The 19,978-nt window shown below is 36.5% G+C and overlaps 1 protein-coding gene across 6 annotated transcripts in view; it reads right to left on the reverse strand.

The window, feature by feature from the left end:
• The window catches only part of LOC145984007 (epidermal growth factor receptor kinase substrate 8-like), a 265,201-nt gene that overhangs the window by 118,143 nt on the left and 127,080 nt on the right, over nt 1-19,978 (reverse strand). For all 6 annotated transcript variants that reach the window (XM_083117305.1, XM_083117306.1, XM_083117307.1 and 3 more), the window contains 2 exons: nt 8,389-8,477; nt 1,450-1,661 (listed from right to left, as the gene is read on the reverse strand). In XM_083117305.1, the coding sequence (XP_082973431.1) occupies nt 1,450-1,661; nt 8,389-8,477 (301 nt within the window). The remainder of the gene's footprint in view (nt 1-1,449; nt 1,662-8,388; nt 8,478-19,978) is intronic.

Genomic DNA, 19,978 nt, shown 5'->3' on the forward strand with positions numbered 1-19,978 from the left:
TATATAGCATTCTCTCATGATATTCTTAGAGGAAATTTGCATGTGTGGAAAGGGCCACAGGGCATCAAATATGGGGTGCAAAAGCAGCCCTTCACAACCTGTCTCAATGCTGCCTATAGTTATTCTACTCAACTAAAAGTTAGTACAAACTCCACAAATAAACATTAAGCATCAGAAGTTAAAAATATGGCATTGTACCCATTACATGGAAATTATAGGCTAAAAATAATGCTGAAAAATAAAGATGAAAGAGATAAACAACTGAACAACATATCACAAATTTTGTAGTCAGTAACTGTAGGGGTGCTACATTTTGAAAATTGTAGCTGTAGCAAAGCTACAAAATTCCTGTAGTTATAGCGTAAATTTCGCTACAGCTACATTTCTTTGCTTTTTGAGGAAAATTTTGAATGTGACCACAGCGTCGAAGAAAATTTGACAATAACGCTTACTTTTGCAGGAGCTTCATAAAGACAAAGTATATTACATGGAAATAATGTATAATCTACATTATAGATATCTGCGTAATTTATTTCATTAGAATAGAATAAATCTAATATCCAGATAACTAAAATAAATAATGATTTACTTTGCAGTAAGTACAGCTATCATACTAGTGGCTTCTTTTGAATATCCATGTGGTTGTTTCAAGTTTTTTTATGCAGAAGTAGCGCAAAAGTAACGAAGTAGCTTGTAGCGCACACAAGTAGCATAGCGAGCTACTTTTTGGTAAATGTAGCAGTAGCTGTAGCAAAGCTACATTTTTGCACGAGTAGCGGTAGCTGTAACGAAGTTACTTTTAAAATGTAGCATTCTGATCACTGCCAAATACACAAATATTCGATACTTTACTTAATGAAACAATAAATTTTTCAGCAATATAAAATTGTATTAGATAAAAATCAAAGCCAAGCAATATTTAAGACAAATTATATTTATTAAGTCATTGTTATAAAAGTTTGTGATAAGTTTTCATCAGAATTTTAATATTTACAAAAATCAGTTGAAGTAAAATTTATCAATTCAGATGTGTCAATTGGGATAATATCAGAAACTGTATAAAATAAAACCGCATGAATAAATGGTTTAAGGCACAAATACTTTGGTTATCTCAGAAATGACAAAAATTACAAATGATGAAATTAAGGAGGCCAGAGCATCATGATGATCACATCACCAAAAATGGCTGTGACTGATAATGTGCAAGATCCTACCTCCACATCCCCCACCTCATATGCCTTAATGGCATTTTGCAATGTGCAGAGGGTAGCTTTAAACTTTCTACGTTTGTAAGGTAATCACAACAATGAAATTAAATGATAAATTTATGAAATAAATGAGGATACAAACACAAAAAACATCTATGCCATACTAAACCTAGAAAATTTACTACTACTATGTTTATGTTAGCATAAACATTAAATATTAGAAGCAAAGGTCATTACATACCCCACTTTCATAGTCCATAATTAGCACCCAGGACCTATCCAAGCGCATCTGCATTTTTTGTGACCAAATTCCATTTGACTTTTCAAGCTGTAGCAGACGTCTCATTCCATCTGCAGGATATACAATACCCGTCTCTTTCGACACCGTGAAGGTAGCAAGATGCTCAATGAGGTATGTTGGTGCCTCCTTGCTGGATACATGGCTTTGGGATTCTAAAATGAAAAATTGTAGATGTTGATATTATTATAATATATAGTGTTCTTTCATTCTACATTGTTTTTCTGCTTCTGCAGACTATCATAATGGAATATATAAAATGCAAAGAAGGAGAAAGAAAACACTCACCAGACAGTGAAAAAATTAGAATTTTCGCAGACTATCGCTGCATCTTTGGCGTAAGGAAAAAGACTGAACCGGAAGTTGCAGATGTGGCAGAGTTGCCAGGTCTCGATCTTAGAAGTAGTAGTGCATAAAACGTTTTTAAGCATAGTGTGTAACACGTTTTATGCACTACTTCTTCTACAATCGAGACCTGGCAACTCTGCCACATCTCCAACTTCCGGTTCAGTCTTTTTTCTTACGCCAAAGATGCAGCGATAGTCTGCGAAAATTCTAATTTTTTTCACTGTCTGGTGAGTGTTTCCTTTCTCCTTCTTTGCTTTTTATTTAGCCCTTTTGGCCCTCCTTTCTTTTATCCATATTATATATATATATACACACACACATACATACATACATACATACATACATACATGCAAAGATAAATAACATATCTTCTGAAAAATTCTGATCATGACATGCTGTGTAGTATAATTAGGATGTACACAATTTTGTCAACACATGATTCACGAAAGAAGAATGAGATGGCATAGTTTATGCATGAATATTTTTTAATTCTTTATGCCGCAGTTGAATAACATAAGGCATATTTATTGCATTATGTAAAAGAAAAGAACCTATATGCTACTTAGAGGGAGGGCTAGAACTTTGTGCTGTCTGCATTCTTATCTGTTACTTTAACCAGTATGTACAGCATGACATTTTGTTACTTTGTTCTGTAGTTAATTCAATTGTTTCTAAAAGTTTAGATTTACAATTTGTCCATATCTTTAAGTAATTGTCTGTAATGTCTCATCCCACTTTTTCTTGTTGTTACTAATAGTTCACGTTGATTACACTGTTCTACAAATTTAATTCTTTTTTTTTTTTTGTTACAGAAAGGAAAGTAGCAGTTTCTTAATGAAATTGACCTCCTGAACACGAATATGCACTTCATTTTCTAAGATCGGCTCTTAATTTCAAGTTACGGCATAATTCATGTTACCCCTAAGAAATGCATTAGCTCTTATGGTCGAGATAAGCATAATTCATGTTACATAAGAATTAATCATAAGCAATGTGACATAACTTGATAAATATATTAAGAGTGCCTGCAACAGGAGGCCAGGGGCTGGGATGAATTAATACAATTTAAATTTTTAAAATTATAGTGTGGAAACAGATGAGAGGTGCCATGAAAGACTGATCAAGCGTCTATGAAAATTAACTTAGTGCTGGTGATGCTTTATGATAATCTCTTAACTGGGGGAAAGCATAGCTCTATGTTTTCTCCACTTTAAACACTGTCGCCCCCTCCATACACAAAAAATCCTGTGGGCGGCCTTGAAATAAATGGTTACTGAATCCTCGACAAGAATGTTTTTCTGTTGTGTAGGAGAAAGTACCCTTTCTTTACTGAAATAGATCCAGTGAACAGTAAAAACCAGTAACAGCAAAGAACTAAGAATAAAAAATAATACTATGATTGTTGAATTCCCACCCAGTCTTCTCGTAAGACATCAGAAGATTCTCCAAGAGTTGTTCATAGTTCTTCGTTCTCCTGTTCCCCAGAAAATGACACACTTGTCGAAATGCATTCCATGCAATTCACTAACCATCACCGAAGAATGCCTCTCATGTTTTTATAAGTTTCCTTAATGTCAACTACATGTACAACAGGAATTGAAGTTAGATCATTACCGTTGTGCAGCAAAACTGCTTTAAGACAGAACTTGGAGGAATCAATAAAAAGTCTCCAGTCCTCGGTCTTATGTGATATATTCATTGATGCAAAGAATCCTTTGTCATGGCACACAGTCAGGTCCCCTTTTGTTTCCAAAAATGGAAGAAATTCTTTGTCTGTAGGAAGTAGTACCTTTACATCATCCACCAGGTGATTCCATTGTTGCAGACTTAAGGCCAAAAATTCGGCTTTATTTTTAGGAAGTTCAAAGTCCCTGATTAGGTCATTTAATTTGGCCTGTGTTATCTTGTGGTTTACAGGATTCTTGTTGCAAAACCTGATGGTAAGAGACCTGTAGGAATGCCAAGACGAAGATGGAGGGATAAAGTTGAGATGGGCCTAAAGGAAATTGGTAAGGAAAAGATTGGATTGAACTTGCCTAAGATAGGGACAGACGGGAGGCTTGTGTTGCTGCAGCCATAAACCTTCGGGTTTAAGAAGGTTAGAGAGTTAGTTGGTCAGTTTTATTGTGGGGTTTGCTAGCAGCCAGGTGGTGAAATACTTCCCTGAATACATAACATGTCAGAATGGGGTGCTGTTGGGATGCCACGTTGCCAAACAACCACCAGTGTTGCCACCTTGCTGAATATACTGCATATACAAAATCTAACAATACTCTGCAGAACTGAATGCAAACTGGCCAATGTTGAGGGGATCTGAAACAGCAAAGGATGGAGTGATATACTGGAATGCCACATGCCAGACAGTCAGCAGTGTTGCCATATACACTAAAGTTGAGCTGGGTCACTTGAATGTGCCCTCTCTCCCCAACCCCTGCCTGTTACACTAAAACGAGAACCAATCGAACTTTTTTAATGTCATTTTCGTGTTCAGCATCCTCAGGTTAGTAAAGAATGGGTATTTTCATTTCTGTAACAAAATGTGTGTAGAACAGTGTTATTATTTAACAATTTTATTGTCAATTTTAGTTTTTGTTTGTCCTAGTAATAGTATGCAAGGGTATGAAAGGGGTTTCAACCCCCTCCTCTCCAAAGTGACTTTAAAATAATAATGCTAACAATGAGACAGGAGAAATTAACTTTCTTTGTCCATTTCTACAAACTACAACTGCAGAGAAATTATGATGAAAGAACTCAATGAGTTAAAGTAGTATAATTGACGTTCGTACGCATAGAGGTGCGGAATGTGCCAGTGACCATTATTTAGTAATTGCTAAATTAAGAGAAAGACTCTCAGTGTTAAACCATAAGCAACAAAATCTAAAAGTTATAAAATTTGATACAGGAAAGTTTACTGATGAAAGAATTGAGAAAGATTACCAAATTAAACTGTCAAATAGATTTGATATTTTTCAGGATTTAAATGATGATGAAAATATAAATGAAACAGATGTAAATAAGAATTGGGAGCACATACGTAATGCAATAGAATCAGCAGCTAAAGAAAGTATAGGATACCATAAACCGAGAAAAAGTAAGCCATGGTTTGATAATGAATGTCATAATCTAATAGAAATAAGAAATCAGGCTAGACTTAGGTGGTTAAATAACTCTGATGATACAAATCTAAACAATTATAATAGAATAAAGCGAGAAGTTAACCGCACGTTTAGAAGTAAAAAAAGAGATTACTTGAAAAGAAAAATTAACGAAATTGAAACAAACAGCAAAAATAAAAATATCAGAGATTTATATAAAAGTGTAAATGAGTTTAGAAAGGGGTGGCAACCTAAAGTAAACTTGATAAAAGATAAAGACGGTTTTTTAGCTGACCCAAGCGATATTCTAAATAGATGGAACAACTACTTTAATGACCTTTTAAATGTCCATATAGGAGATAAATCAGAAGTGAATGAAGTACACACAGCAGAACCTTTAGTTCCAGAACCTAACTTGACTGAAGTTAAAGATGCTATTAAAAGGCTAAAGAATAACAAAGCACCTGGCATTGATTTAATACCAGCTGAGTTAATTAAATATGGTGGAAATTCATTAATATGTCAAATTCATAAATTAATTTGTTTAATATGGAATAAAGAAGAAATCCCTCAACAGTGGAAAGAATACATAATTGTTCCTGTGTTTAAAAAAGGTGATAAAATGAACTGCAATAATTACCGTGGAATTTCTCTACTCTCAACAACATATAAAATATTATCTAACATTATTTTAACAAGACTAACCCCATATGCTAATGAAATTATAGGTGATTATCAATGTGGATTTAAACGTAACAGATCAACTACAGATCAAATTTTTCACATTAGACAGACACTTGAAAAAAAAAGGGAATATAATCAAAATGTCCATCAGCTATTCATTGATTTCAAAAAAGCATATGATTCGGTCAAAAGAGATAAATTATATAATATATTAGTAGAGTTTGGAATACCTAAGAAGCTTGTTAGGATGATAAAAATATGCACCAGTGAAACAGAAAGTAAAATTCGTGTGGGTATTAATATGTCTGACAAATTTACAATTCATGATGGGTTAAAACAAGGAGATGCATTATCTCCATTGCTCTTTAATTTTGCCTTAGAATATGCTGTTAGGAAGGTAAAAGAAACTAAAGAAGGACTAAAATTAAATGGTGTGACTCAGTTGTTAGCATATGCAGATGATGTAGACTTACTGGGGGATGATGTGAATACAATTAAGAATAATGCTAAAATATTTTTCAAAACTGCTAAAGAGATAGGTTTGGAAGTTAACAAAGAGAAAACTAAATATATGGTTACAGGCCGAAACCAAGTGTTAGGTAATAATAAAAAAAATCTAATTATTGATAACAACTCGTTTGAACCAGTTTCCAAATTCAAATACTTAGGAGTAATATTAACAAATGAAAATTATATTAAAGAGGAAATAAAAAGTAGGCTTAATTCAGGAAATGCATGGTACTTCTCTCTTCATAAACTTTTGTCTTCTCGTTTAATATCTAAGAAACTAAAAGTTAAAATATACAAAACAGTAATTTTGCCTGTAGTATTATATGGATGTGAAACTTGGTCCCTTACATTGAAAGACGAACATAAATTGAGAGTATTTGAATATAAGATCCTTAGGAAAATGTTTGGACCTAAAAGGGATGAGGAGACAGGTGAGTGGAGAAGGTTACATAATTTAGAACTACATAATTTGTATTCATGTCCAGATATTATTAGAATAATTAAATCAAGAAGACTTAGGTGGGCAGGTAATGTGGCACGAATGGGAGAGGAAAGAGGAGATTACAGGATTCTTATTGGGAAACCTGATGGAAAGAGACCTGTAGGAAGGCCAAGACTAAGATGGAGGGACAACGTTGAGATGGACCTAAGGGAAATCGATAGGGATGGAAAAGAGTATATAGATCTTGCTCAAGATAGGGAAAGATGGAAGGCCTGTGTTGCTGCAGCCATGAACCTTCGGGTTTAAGAAGGCTAGAGAGTTAGTTAGTTAGTTAGAGTTAAAGTTATGCTTTTCCATTGGCTTATTTAACTTCTGCTGAAGAGTTTCATTCAAAGCATAATACCAAGGGCTTGCCCAGTTTGATAGGGACATAACTGTCCTAAATAGTACATACATGCATGCATATGCTTAGAATTAAACATTTTCAGCAGGAAATCAAACAAGCCAATGAAAAGGCATGACTAAATGCTTGAAGTCCATCAGAATAATTTCTTTCCAGTTACAGTTGGTTCAAACAGTATATCTTAAACCTGAACAAAGCTACCTAGAAACAGTATAATTTCTGCCATCAAGATTTATACAACAAACTGTAGAGTAGATTCCATGACATCTCCACGACTTTTCAACACCATAAAGTCAATAATCCATGGGTCACACATGATTACTACAAAGGTATAAACTGTCACACAATTACATCTTCGGGCTTTCGCAATCACCCTATTATGATCATGGTTTAATAAAACTTATAGCCAAATTTAATTAAGATTCTGCAGTTACATGTTTCTTCTAGCTTTCACAACATTATGCCAATCTTCAGGGATTGATTGAATATGAGAATAACTTCTCTCTTGTGGGCTCAGAGGATGGGCGCATTTTCTGCCAAAAACTGTGCCTTGTCCTGCCTTACCCTCCCCTTTACCCAATACACACACGTGTGTGTGTGTGCACGAATATACATAAACTTGCTGAATTACTTGTCTTATATTAATAAGAGGAGCAGTGGTCCAGCTGGTAGGGAATCTGACTGCCACGCAGGACACAGGGGTTCAATTCCCAGTTGTCTATTATCTCAGGTGGGAATTACTGTGATGCAGCTCTAGGGTAGGGGTGAATGCAGTGAATGCAACTGGAGAATGGTGCTTACCACAGCATGGCTGAGCTTGATATGCTGAAGACTACTCGCATATCATCCTGCACCATGGCTGTGCGGTCTAAGGCATCAGGTTTTGGGCTCGGGTTGTGGGACATGTGCTGGTTCAAGTCTCTATGGGGAAAGCATAAAAACATTTCTCCTGAGATTTCGGCCAGTGTATGGGACCAGTGGCCACCCACCATCGTGAGGAAATTGGGGAGCTATGAATGTGTAGTGTAACTCAGTCACGGAAACCCACAACCACGACTGGGGGTTCGTCGTACTGACCACACATCACCCTGTAACTGGTTGGATGACTGGCTCCATCTCTGCTGAGGCATGTGGGAGTCAGGCCAGCAGACAGTAGTTAGGCCCTGGCCCTCAAGGGCTGTTGCCCGTATGTCTTCATGGCACTCAAAATGAAAAGCAATGCTTTCTCTTTAAATTAATAAGAATTATTTTTAATTAATTATTAAGAAATATTAAAACTCCTTGGTGCCACTGAAGATAAATTTGTTTTATTACTTTTGTTCATGTAACTTTGTTTCACCTAACCAATGCTAAAAAAATGTTCTTTGCATACTTGAACAAGTGAATATCAGATTACATACCTGAGGTGTAGCCATTTGAATGGACACTGGAGCGATGTTCATTCCGATAAGGCAGCATGTCTCCTTGCATCAAGGGATTGTAAGGAGAACTGTAAGAATAGAGATATAAATCAAATGCTTTTGCAAAATTTATACATAGGAATTTGTAGAACAAAGTAAATATTGTATGGGCAAATGTGAAACTCAGGGGTAAAATAAGAGTATATTATTTCACAAAGTTAACAAACAGGGTTGCCTACTAAAGCTCCTTACTAAGTTGTAAGCTCCAGCCATTAAAAGCAACACATGTTAATTTCTCTATAAACGAAAAAAACATGATCGAACACTCGCAAACATCCAAGCTCATACCAGGACAAGGCAAATGTCGCATGTATACAGTTAGATCAGTACTGGGACCAGTATTTTAATATTCTTTGGAACACAATTTTGAGCTCATCTCTCCGTTGGAAGATCAAATACCCCAAATGAGGGGCCAATGCAGAGTTTGAGAATTGTATATTCATGGACTCCAAAGCTGAGTATGTATCAAGTGACAAAAGTTTGGTGAAAAAGTGCTGCTTGGCTTGCCTCCATCTATATATGCATCTGACCGTACCACTCCTACCGTGGGATAATACCAAATGTAACTGTGCACTGTTAACCCTGGTACCAAAATAATGGAGTTTTGCACTACCACCAAAACTTCATTTAGCCCACAAAAATGATCGAAGTCAATGGCAACTTTTCAGAATAAACTAAACAATGAAACAGCTACTTACTTACAATGGACGCATGTACTTTTTCACCCCCACAAAAAGAGCTGCTTCACTATCTCTAACTTTCAATATAAATGCTTAGTAAATTGAAAGAAACTGACGAGAAACTGATCCAGAATGTTGCCAGTTTGTGTAATTGTTGTGTTAGGCATTACACACTGTTCCGTGTTACCCCTCTGTCCCCTAATTGGCTGTCGAGCACTTGTACCCAGGTTTGTCAAATCTCACAGCTGAGAACAGTATGATTCACTATGATAAGGTATGTATTTGTGGTTTATAACTGTTGTGCTGGATGGGGCCAGCGTTAGATGCATTTCATTTGTTTTCTGTTATCAACTGGCAATCTAGAGCTTGCGACATTCAGGCCGTTTTGGCTAACAGTCATCTTGCAAAAATTCGTTATTTTGTTCCTTCTTCAGTCGTTTAGATGCGAAATTACCTCGTCAAGAGCAAGTTTCCTTGTAAAAATTGAGTACCACTTCCATACCCTCCCTTATCCACACAAACCACTTGCACACCATGCATTTCTACTTTTGTGAAACATTGTTCCCGCAGGATTCAATGCATTCAAAACGTTCACACAGGGGACCAACACAAATAAGTCAATATGTACATATTCACATGTTCGATACACATTGGTATGATCTGCAATACACTTCTCAACTTCTTCTTTGACCGCCCCGAAAATTTTTCGAAGTCCAGAATTCGTAAACTTAGCAACATTGCGCTTCAGCTCCATCAGAGTAGTCAACTTTGAGATGGTCCCCATCTCGAAAATTCCATGAACTTAGAAACTATAAACAAAACAGCTAAAATACACAAACAAACAGAAGTAGTAAACTGGATTGAGTAAACTGCGGACTCAATTTGAAATCAGATAAATGTATGTAAGGTTTGAAACACTGAATAGTGTTTTCTTCCACCTAGAGAAGATCGCCATCAAGTTTGAGCAGAAAGAGGCAAATTTCTGAGGAATTTAGACAACACTGAATTGTTGATTTTCAGAGTAAATTCCAGATTTGTTTCTACTTATAAGTAGACATTAAAGCGATATTAAATTGTGCACGCAAAGTGAATGTATTTACAATTTTCTTATTTAGCGTTGTTATCCTGCCTCTTTGGCTAACCTCATCGAGTCGAGCCTTCGTGACGGTCAAAACAAAATTTACAAATTTTCAGAAGGGAAATGGCGGAAATGGTTCTCTTAAGTCACCTCATTATTGCACCACCTTTTGGTAGTTTCCCCTCATGTTTAAATCTGCGTACCGGTATTGAATAATAGAAATAAAACTCCACAAGATCCATCTTTTCCACGTCGGTAATGTGAAGACAAGCATGCAATAATTATTTTTTAAAAATAACATATTTAATGCATAAAATAATGAATTAAATTTTACTTTATTCTTTCGTTTTGCATTTGTTCAATCGTTTTTCGGCAAGCACCGTTAACGTAGGATCTGTTCTCGATTTCTTAAAATTTTTATACATATTTTTTTTTGGGGGGGGAGGTATTCGAGAGAAGAAAGGAACTTTCTTTCCTTTTCAATTATTTTACGTCGCTTTTCTAAATCTTAGGCCAATAGTGACCACGATTACTATATTTTGTGGAGTGAATAACAGTACATTTTAAAATAATTTTCAGCAAAAAATTGAATTGATTAGCACATATATAACATTTCTACACCAGTGTGTTTGTTTATGCTTTATTACAACTTTGGAATAAGTTATCTTTACAGTATATTCTGACAGTTCGGTAAAAGTTCTCGCAAAAAGATCTTAAAACTTGATTTAAGACGGTCCCCGGTCAGTCATTTTTTCGTCCAATTATATTTAACAAAATATTTCGAAAACAATTGTACTGGTATTAAGTTCAACTGTAAACTTATATTTTCGTTTCGGCATTTCGGTTTTCAAATGCTTTGTATAATGGCGCGACAACAGCACGCTATATGATATCACGTTCAAATACGAGTTCGAGTCCCAGGTAACGTAATGCACGAAGATAGTTTTGTATATTTCTCATATCGACCTATTGCTACGCTTATCTTTAACGTTTTCTATTTCTTGTACAAAACCCGGATTTTTTTTTTTACTCTGAAAAGAAAATCCGCCCGGCGCCCTTTTATTTTCTAAAAAGAGGACATGTTCGGGGGAAAGACTATGTACGATGAAATGGATGACGTAACGAACACACTGTTCGAGACTGGAACTTCGTAGCGGGTGACGCTGACCACTCTGCCACGGAGGCTGGCACGAGAATGATACTGGAGGTTAGAATTCGAGATGAATCAGAGAACGAGACATTATTTCTTCATTAACGAGACGAGACAATGTTAAGTCTCGGTACCATCCTTACACTTGGGGACCGACCAGCAAATGTATGTATGTATGTATATGTATATGTCTCTCTCTCTCTCTCTCTCTCTCTCTCTCTCTCTCTCTCTCTCTCTCTCTCTCTCCCTCCCCTTTCCCTCTGACTCTCTCCCCCCCCCTATCCCTCGGACTCTCTCTCCCTATGGTATAACGTGGAGTTCAAAGGTGTAAAGGCAGTGTCTTAAGAAAAGGCGACAATCATTATGTGGCTTTTGGTTACAACACGGGGTTGGGAACAAATATTTTTTCTCGTGTATCTATACATAGTTTTCAGACAGATCTGATACGGAAAAATCGGTGAATTTAGGCAGTAAAGCGAAAAGACTGGACACAAACACGAGGGAATAGGCTCTATATTCGACATTACATCACCGGAGTAATTCAAATGAAAATATTTTACGTGTTTCGAAAATCATAATTGTCTAACGAACATGTGTTGACTATATTTAAAAATTGAAACTGTTTATAATCATCCAGAATCCCAAAAATTATAATTTTATAATTTAATGTAATCAATGTAAACTTTATTAGTAAAACTTTTACTAACTTTTAAAGTCTTTTCTTGAATGACACTTGCAAAAGTTAATAATAAAATACAATAACTGTGCATTTCAGTATTGTAACTGTTATGCTGGATATGCACTCGAATAGCATTAATAAATAAATAACAATAGTAAATTTAGAATAAAACTTGTTTATTTCATTACTTTAGTAATTATTTATTGTATAACATTTATAACAGTTGTAATTATTATTATTATTATTTCTACTATTCTACTTTTATTACTGGCCTTTTACCCCCTACAAAAATTTCTGACGACGCTCTCTTTAAAAGCCATATGATAAAATTAAAGGGACTGTGTTTGACTACACGTACACAATGTCGAAAATTATACATTTGACTGTTCTAAAATTGAAGTATTTCAATGTTTATAATTTATGTAAGCTTTATTTCAACCTGCAGAAGTCTTAACACGAAACTGTTGGTAGAAGATCAACATTGATTTGGAAAATACTACTATTTTTACGTAAATCTTCATCCAAAGGATCCGGGAAACTGCCAATCTTTTCTAGGTACATTTGTTTCTCGATATCACTTAAAATTTTCAAAAGTTATCCTTGTTGTATCAGATCTTTTATAATCAAATAAGCTCGGTGACGATCTGTATTCCACTTGTTTACATTGAAAAATTGCGCAAACCGGAAGTTCTTTCCCCGCCATCTATAATCGAATTGTCTGATCGATTATTTTTTGTTTACTCAGAAATAACCGCCATATGTTGGAAGAAGAACATTTAATATATTTATGAAATTAATGGTAATGGTAAATATGCTGCAATTTTTTGCGGTGTCCTATTTTTTTATGTGGCCTCCTTTTTAAATGTATGTGTCTGGTCACCCTATCCCTATCCCTCTGACTCTCTCTCCCAATCCCTTTTCCTCTAACAGAGAGAGAGGGGGGGAAGGGAGAGAGAGAATCACCACCTGTTAAGAAATGCCTTTACTTGAAGTTTCCTACGTAAGCTCGGAATCCCGCAATCTTCTCACGAAAACACAATGGAGAAAATTGAAGCATGTAAGGCAGCGACTCTGGTCTGTGATGTTCAAGACGAAGTAGAAGACAACAGAAAGAAGACTGAAAAGAAGGGATGGTCAATTTCAGTTCCCGACGAAGAACTCATCGAAAACGTGCTCAAGCGGATTGTAATTTACCGTTGTACGACCTTGCTAATAATGACAGATTCTTTCATTCTCGGGGTACAACTCGCACAATGTTGGGGAAGATCTACGGAAGAGTACATCAGTTCCGCATTCCTTGTAGAACTATCAACACCATGGCAACGTCGAGAACATCAAACAATTATAGGTCCAAAAACAAGTGGTTCGTTTTGTCTGATACTGTCCCGAAAAAGATATTATGAGTAGGAGACATCCAACAATCAATCGCACTTCAAAAATAACTTACAGCTTTTCAGTTGTGGATGGCCATGCCACCCATTCAATTTATGTTAGATGAAAATATCTGAACTTTACATGCAGTTGTATTTGTATTTTCGTTATTTTTCGTCGCTTTTCTTCCACTTTTTGGCTAATTGCGACGGTAAGGATGAGATGATTTGATGAAAGGACACTCGGAAAATACCACCCATTCCCAGGCTAGCATTCGAACCTGGAAACTTCAATGGGAAGTTGATCACAAAAAGATTAAATCACTAATCTATTTAAAAGTCACCCATGTTTCGAGTACGTCCGAGTAAGGCATACTATTACCACGTTGTGTGGTTGTGTAGGGTTAATGCAGTGCGGTTAACAACACTAGCATGAAACAAAACCGTTGCTTCGTACGCTGAACAACTATTGTAATATAATTAAGCCTTGTAGATTAGTTCTTCGTCTGAGGAAGACCCTGATACAGGGTTGAATCGTTACTTGTTAAGTGTTTTTATATCTTAATAACCTGCCTTGGTCAGCAACTTCGTGTTTTTTAATAACTATGTTCAATTTCGCTTCTACAGAGCTCCACTCGCTCTTGGGTTTCCCTGTTCCTTCTGCGTACCTGGATGTAATTACAGTTGGCGAATCTAAGGTTCCAAGTTCGTCTGCTCAGTGATTGTAACCGATCGAATTTGAAACTGCATGTGCTTTTTCTATTTGTCTACACATTACAAATTAAATAACTGATATGTTGCAAGTAGACAGGTATGTCGGAATAAAACAGGGTTGGCATGTTTAAAACAAAGGCTTTGTTTTTTCACAAATGTTTCAAACCTTTAAAACAAAGTGTTTTAAACATTTTTTCAGTCATGTTTAAAACACATTTTGATACTTGATGTTCGATAGTTTGTGGTTATTTGCGTGTTTTGTAACTTTGTCTTTTCATTCAATCCGTGTCATTTTGTTTATTGTGCATAGAAATCTGTTCAGTGGCTGAAAATGTTATGTTGAATTAACAAAGAAACACATCGTGGGCCACGTTTAAAACACCTGGCTTTTTTTACAAGTGTTTTAAAACATTTTTAAAATCTAATACTATGTGGATGAAACAGTTTTTTTTCTCACTTAAAATACTGCACATAGTTGTTAATGTTAATATTTAGTTGCATTCATGTTGTATTTAAAATAAAAAGAATAGCTATCACGTGGACTGAATGGGGCCTGGCCACTGTGGATTAGTTGAAGCTTCTCGAACAGCCTACAAGCGAGAAGATTAACATAAATGTGTATTTTAAAGAAGTTAGTCAAGCGTTTACTTTACAATAGGAACACAGTCCATCCTTGGATGATTGACGGATTCCTTATTAATCATTATTCTTAGGAAAAAACTTCTTGGAATTATGTTTTAAAAGTTTTATTTGTTCAAAACATGTTTGTTTGGTTTTTGTTTAAAACATTTAAAACATGTTTAAAACATTAAAAAAATGTTTGTTTTGTTTCATTTAAAATACACAAATTTTGCCAACCCTGGAATAAAACAAGTCTAAGTGGAACTATTTTCTGGGCGTATGTTTGTGTCTCGACGTGTGAAAGGTTGCTGCAAACTTAACCTGCCTCAGAGTTTAGTTGTTTTGATTGATTGATTGGTTGATTAATTTGGTTTATTTTACTTTGCATTTCAGCCACTTTGGCTAACCGCGATGATGAGGATGATTGAGTGATTATACGTTGAAACTGATGAAGGGGCACTCTCAAACACCCATTCCTTGATTCGAACCCGGTACCCCTGGCGTCGCAGCGCGTTGTGCTAACCACTCTGCCATGGAGGCCGGCTTTAGTTGTTTTGCATAACTAAACTGTATATAAACTGGATTTTTGCATGCGATTCAAAGGGTTTTTGGCGAGGTAAAATTACTTCGTGCTCATTGCAGCGTGCCATAAAGACATAAGGTGAATGTGGAGATAGGGCCTTATATATTCGCGACCTCTGCTACTGTGGAGGTGATGTAATCAGCACCACGCTCCGGCTGCCTTCAACCCCACTTTGCTCCCAGGCACCCATTTAGGCTGTGCTGTTTTATGCAAGAGCACGGTTCGAAAAAGTCCCACTTCAGATCACCCATCCGGGGAATCTAACCCGGGTCTCTCGAATGGCAGTCAGACGTAATACCGACTGGACCAGCGAGCAAGCAGGAAAATTAGGTACCGTTACAATGACAAAAATGCCATTGGTTCACGGTTGAAGAACTAAATCAGACGTCGCTCCACATGGGAAATCGTAACCGATCACTTATCAACGTAGGAATCTGCACGAAAACAATTATGGCCAAGAATATTGAGCAGTCATATTCTTTCTTGCCTTATTCAATGCGCGTTTTATACTCATGAAAGTAGGTATTCAACCACCATGCAGCACAAATTGGTGTACTAAAGTAGCCAAGCCGAGAGAAAAAAAGGTATCAATTGAGCAAATCGAGAACGATTTTATGACAGTTTAAGGAGTTTAAGGTGACCCAACAAGATCAAAACGATCTTCTCTCTACGGGTTCTTTACAGGTGACCAAGGCCTTTTTGCGATTCGGCAAAATTCAATTCAGATTTTCACAAATATTATTCCATGAATGTCTAGATAATGTTCTTCTTCATTGAACAATGTAATTTTCAGTGATTCTGCCGATTCCATTGCAGAGAAAATCTCAAATAAATAATTTTGACGCCAAAAGTCTAGTCTGCAATGTTCTGTTATCTGTCCACGTTAAATCAATAAAACGAAGACTTTTGATGACATATTCCATTATCTAGAGTTCTAGATATTTAAGAAAAAGAAAATCTCCGTTGTATTTTCGTTCATTGAAAAAAAAATTCTGCGTAACTTCATCTTAAGTTCAGAGTAATGACAAGGCAGCGATTGGTTAATTTGTAATTTCTCTTGGATTTAACAAAATACTTTATCTGGACGGATATTACACAGTGGTTAGAATCCAACTTTAAACTGTATGTCCAGTCCCGATTAGCCTATATGTGCATAAAGTGGACCTTAAAAAACAACAATTCAATTTCAAATAATTTATGATTGGCAATTTGTTTTCAGAATGTATTATAATTTACTTTTCACTATTAAAAACTACAACTTCCTGGTGCAACAGTCTTTGAGGCCAAGCGCATGCCAACAGGTTTTTCACTGTGTGACACGTGGTCAACACGTAAAGTCCCATTGTCGCTTTCGAGATAGGCTTTTCACTGAGAGTTACCGTGAAATATATACTTAAAATTCTTTTTTAAATATGGATGGGCTGATATAAAATTACTGATACTCATAGTGTGCCGACTAGACTAAAAGTGGCACACATATCGTGAATAATTCGAAGTTTAACATGTGTGACAATTGATGGGTTTCCGTCATGATAGAAACTTGTGTATTATGAAACTGACTAGAACAGTACATTTAAATTTACCATAAGAACAGCTGCAAAAATGGCAGAACGAGAAACATATTTTACCACACATACAATTACCGGATACTTAACGTTGATACCTTTACAGACGTTCATCTCGGCTGAAATCGCTAATTCGCATGCTTTAGAAATACGCAGGAAGATGTCTCAAGCACTTCTTGTACGGAAGCAGCACGACAAGAAGCATATGGCGAAAAGTATTATTCGCTGCTCTGAAGTGCTAATAGGGAAACAGGATGTGAATCATCACCATGCATGCGTGCTACAAAAGTAGCCTTACGCTTCCAGCGGGATGCGAGATGCCTGACAAGAATGCTACCACGGATTTGCACACACGCAACGGCAAGGAACACTACAACGTGGAAGCAAAGCTGCTGACTACAGCCGCCAGCAAGTTCTAGCGTTCAATCAGAGGTTAAACGTTGTTCCTTCAATCCAGTTTTACATAAACAAATACTCTGACTCCTCGTGGTTCACACTGGCAATTGCAATCGTCGTAGGTTAACGAGATTGTACCGAGTTAGTTAATATCACAACCCCTTTAGAAATATACTTTAGGACCGTATAAATGTTAAATATCAGTGTAATCAGTGGCTGTGATTGGGGGGGGGGGAGTGCGCCGCACTTTTTGCCACTTTTGCCCCCGCACTATGCTAAACTTTATCTACTAAGGGAAAGTAAACTGTCCTGCCTCCCAGTTTTGGAACCCAATTGCCGCCACTGAGTATAATTACTACAACGTGGAAGCAAAGCTGCTGACTACAGCCGCCAGCAAGTTCTAGCGTTCAATCAGAGGTTAAACGTTGTTCCTTCAATCCAGTTTTACATAAACAAATACTCTGACTCCTCGTGGTTCACACTGGCAATTGCAATCGTCGTAGGTTAACGAGATTGTACCGAGTTAGTTAATATCACAACCCCTTTAGAAATATACTTTAGGACCGTATAAATGTTAAATATCAGTGTAATCAGTGGCTGTGATTGGGGGGGGGGGAGTGCGCCGCACTTTTTGCCACTTTTGCCCCCGCACTATGCTAAACTTTATCTACTAAGGGAAAGTAAACTGTCCTGCCTCCCAGTTTTGGAACCCAATTGCCGCCACTGAGTATAATTATTAAATATTTTTACTGAGAATACTATTTTTGATCCCTTGTATTACTGGTACGAAAGTAAGGTGATAATTTAAATTCACTTTCATTGTTAAAGAATTATGTATACAGATATATTTAATATGAGGACTGAAGAATGATAGACAATCTTTTTCATAGAGAAAAACTATTTTTTTTCTTTAAATTTGTATTAAACAAAGTAGAGTATATTTTTTTCTTTAAATTTGTATTAAACAAAGTAGAGTATGGTTCTTGAAGATTGCTCCAAATGAGAAGTTCACGAAAACAAAGTCCGATTTAATTCCTCTGTGAATAAATTGAATTTTTGTCATTGTAAAAGCATCCTCCTGTTTACCAAAATGTTTTATCGATATACTTGAAAACAAGTGGCTTACGTTCAACGTAGCAACTAAGAAGGAAATTAAAATAATCATGAGACCAGTGTAGTTTGTTACAGAAAATCTCGCTCCAGCATCGGTAAACCAAGCCGTGTGAGTCCGAGCTTCTCGTCTTTTTTTAGAAACTGAACAAATGTAAGAACTCCCACGAGCAAAATAATACTCACCTGTTATCTGTCATCGATTCTCGACCTAACCAAATCGGAGTGTGAATAAAAGAGCTCTATCGTATCTGACGTAGAGATGAAATGGGTTTCAAGGAGTCAAGACTTCAAAAGCAATCATCTATGGACACAGGAGACATGACAATCTGAAACTAGTGATTCTGCAATGGAATTCCACGTGGCAGAACAATGAACCAGCTTCCAAGTGATGTTTACTATCATGAGCATTTAAATTTACTCTTCACGCTGAATTTATAAATGGAAACACTTAAATGCAAGTATGTGGGAAAGGGGGGGGGGGTTCGCTTGCTCTCCACTCCTCAGTTCTCTACAGTTTGTCATTTTAAATCGAATTGCATGTTTTAAAAAGTAGGTATGATGATTAAACTTTGTGCAAATCATTGGATTATCAGATCATTACAGTAGACCTAACTCTTTACCACTTTTTTCGTCCGTTTCATGGTATAAACTCTCCGGTATTAAGAAAAAGTTTGGGACATTAATTTACATCGTTGCGAATAAAAATACAAATGTGAATATGTTGTAAATGTGAAAAATGTATGGTTTATTTTGTATAATTTATTTTTAGCACCGTTCTTTTTTCATAGTATAACCGCATTATTCATTGCTAATTTTACCAACATAAATCTTTAAGTACGGGCTCTAGTGATGTGCATGCATTAAGAGATATAGCTCTGGAGGTAAGTGGACCTCCTTGGAGGAGTTCGTGATTTTCGGGTCTACGTAAAAGAGTATCCCTTCATCAATTATATTATATCCTCCATCATCCTCATCTTTGCGATTAGCCGAAAGTGGCAGAAAAGCTAAGCAACAGAAACTAAATCAATCAAGAAGTCACCCCTTGCCCTATACTGTGAATCGTACTCAGAACTCTGTGTTCAAAGTTTTCAACAATCAGTGCTACATGGAGTTCTTGTGTTTATTTACAAGCTCTTTGGCAGTCTATCTGCAAAGAGGTTCCATAGGTGGAACGAATGCCGAAGCACGCATCTTGACAGTGGCCTGCGTGCCAGGACTAAAGGCAGTGCTCCAGGTGGAAATTACTAGGTAAGGGGATGCTTGTTTGGCCTTGGAAACCAGCTCGCCTGAGGCAAACTAACATTCCGGCCCTCCAAATGCTGAACTTGTAAGAGAAAGAAAAATGTAAAAGTGATGCTGTTTTTCTGTTCCTACCTTTTTTGCTGGAATCTTTTAGTTGTATTATTTTACTCCGGGCCTAAAGCACGGGCTCCGTCAGGCAAGTGCGGGCCGGGGGGCAAACAGCTTTGCAAATTCTTGCTCAACCTATGCTTGTATCATGTTCACTGTGGTGATTTCGCTCATTCACCTCCAATTTCTTTCCAATTCCCCACCTTAATTGGAGCACATTGGTTAACTTTA

Source organism: Lepisma saccharinum, chromosome 2 (genome assembly GCF_977018435.1).
Source record: "Lepisma saccharinum chromosome 2, izLepSacc3.1, whole genome shotgun sequence".
NCBI classification, from domain to species: Eukaryota; Metazoa; Arthropoda; class Insecta; order Zygentoma; family Lepismatidae; genus Lepisma; species Lepisma saccharinum.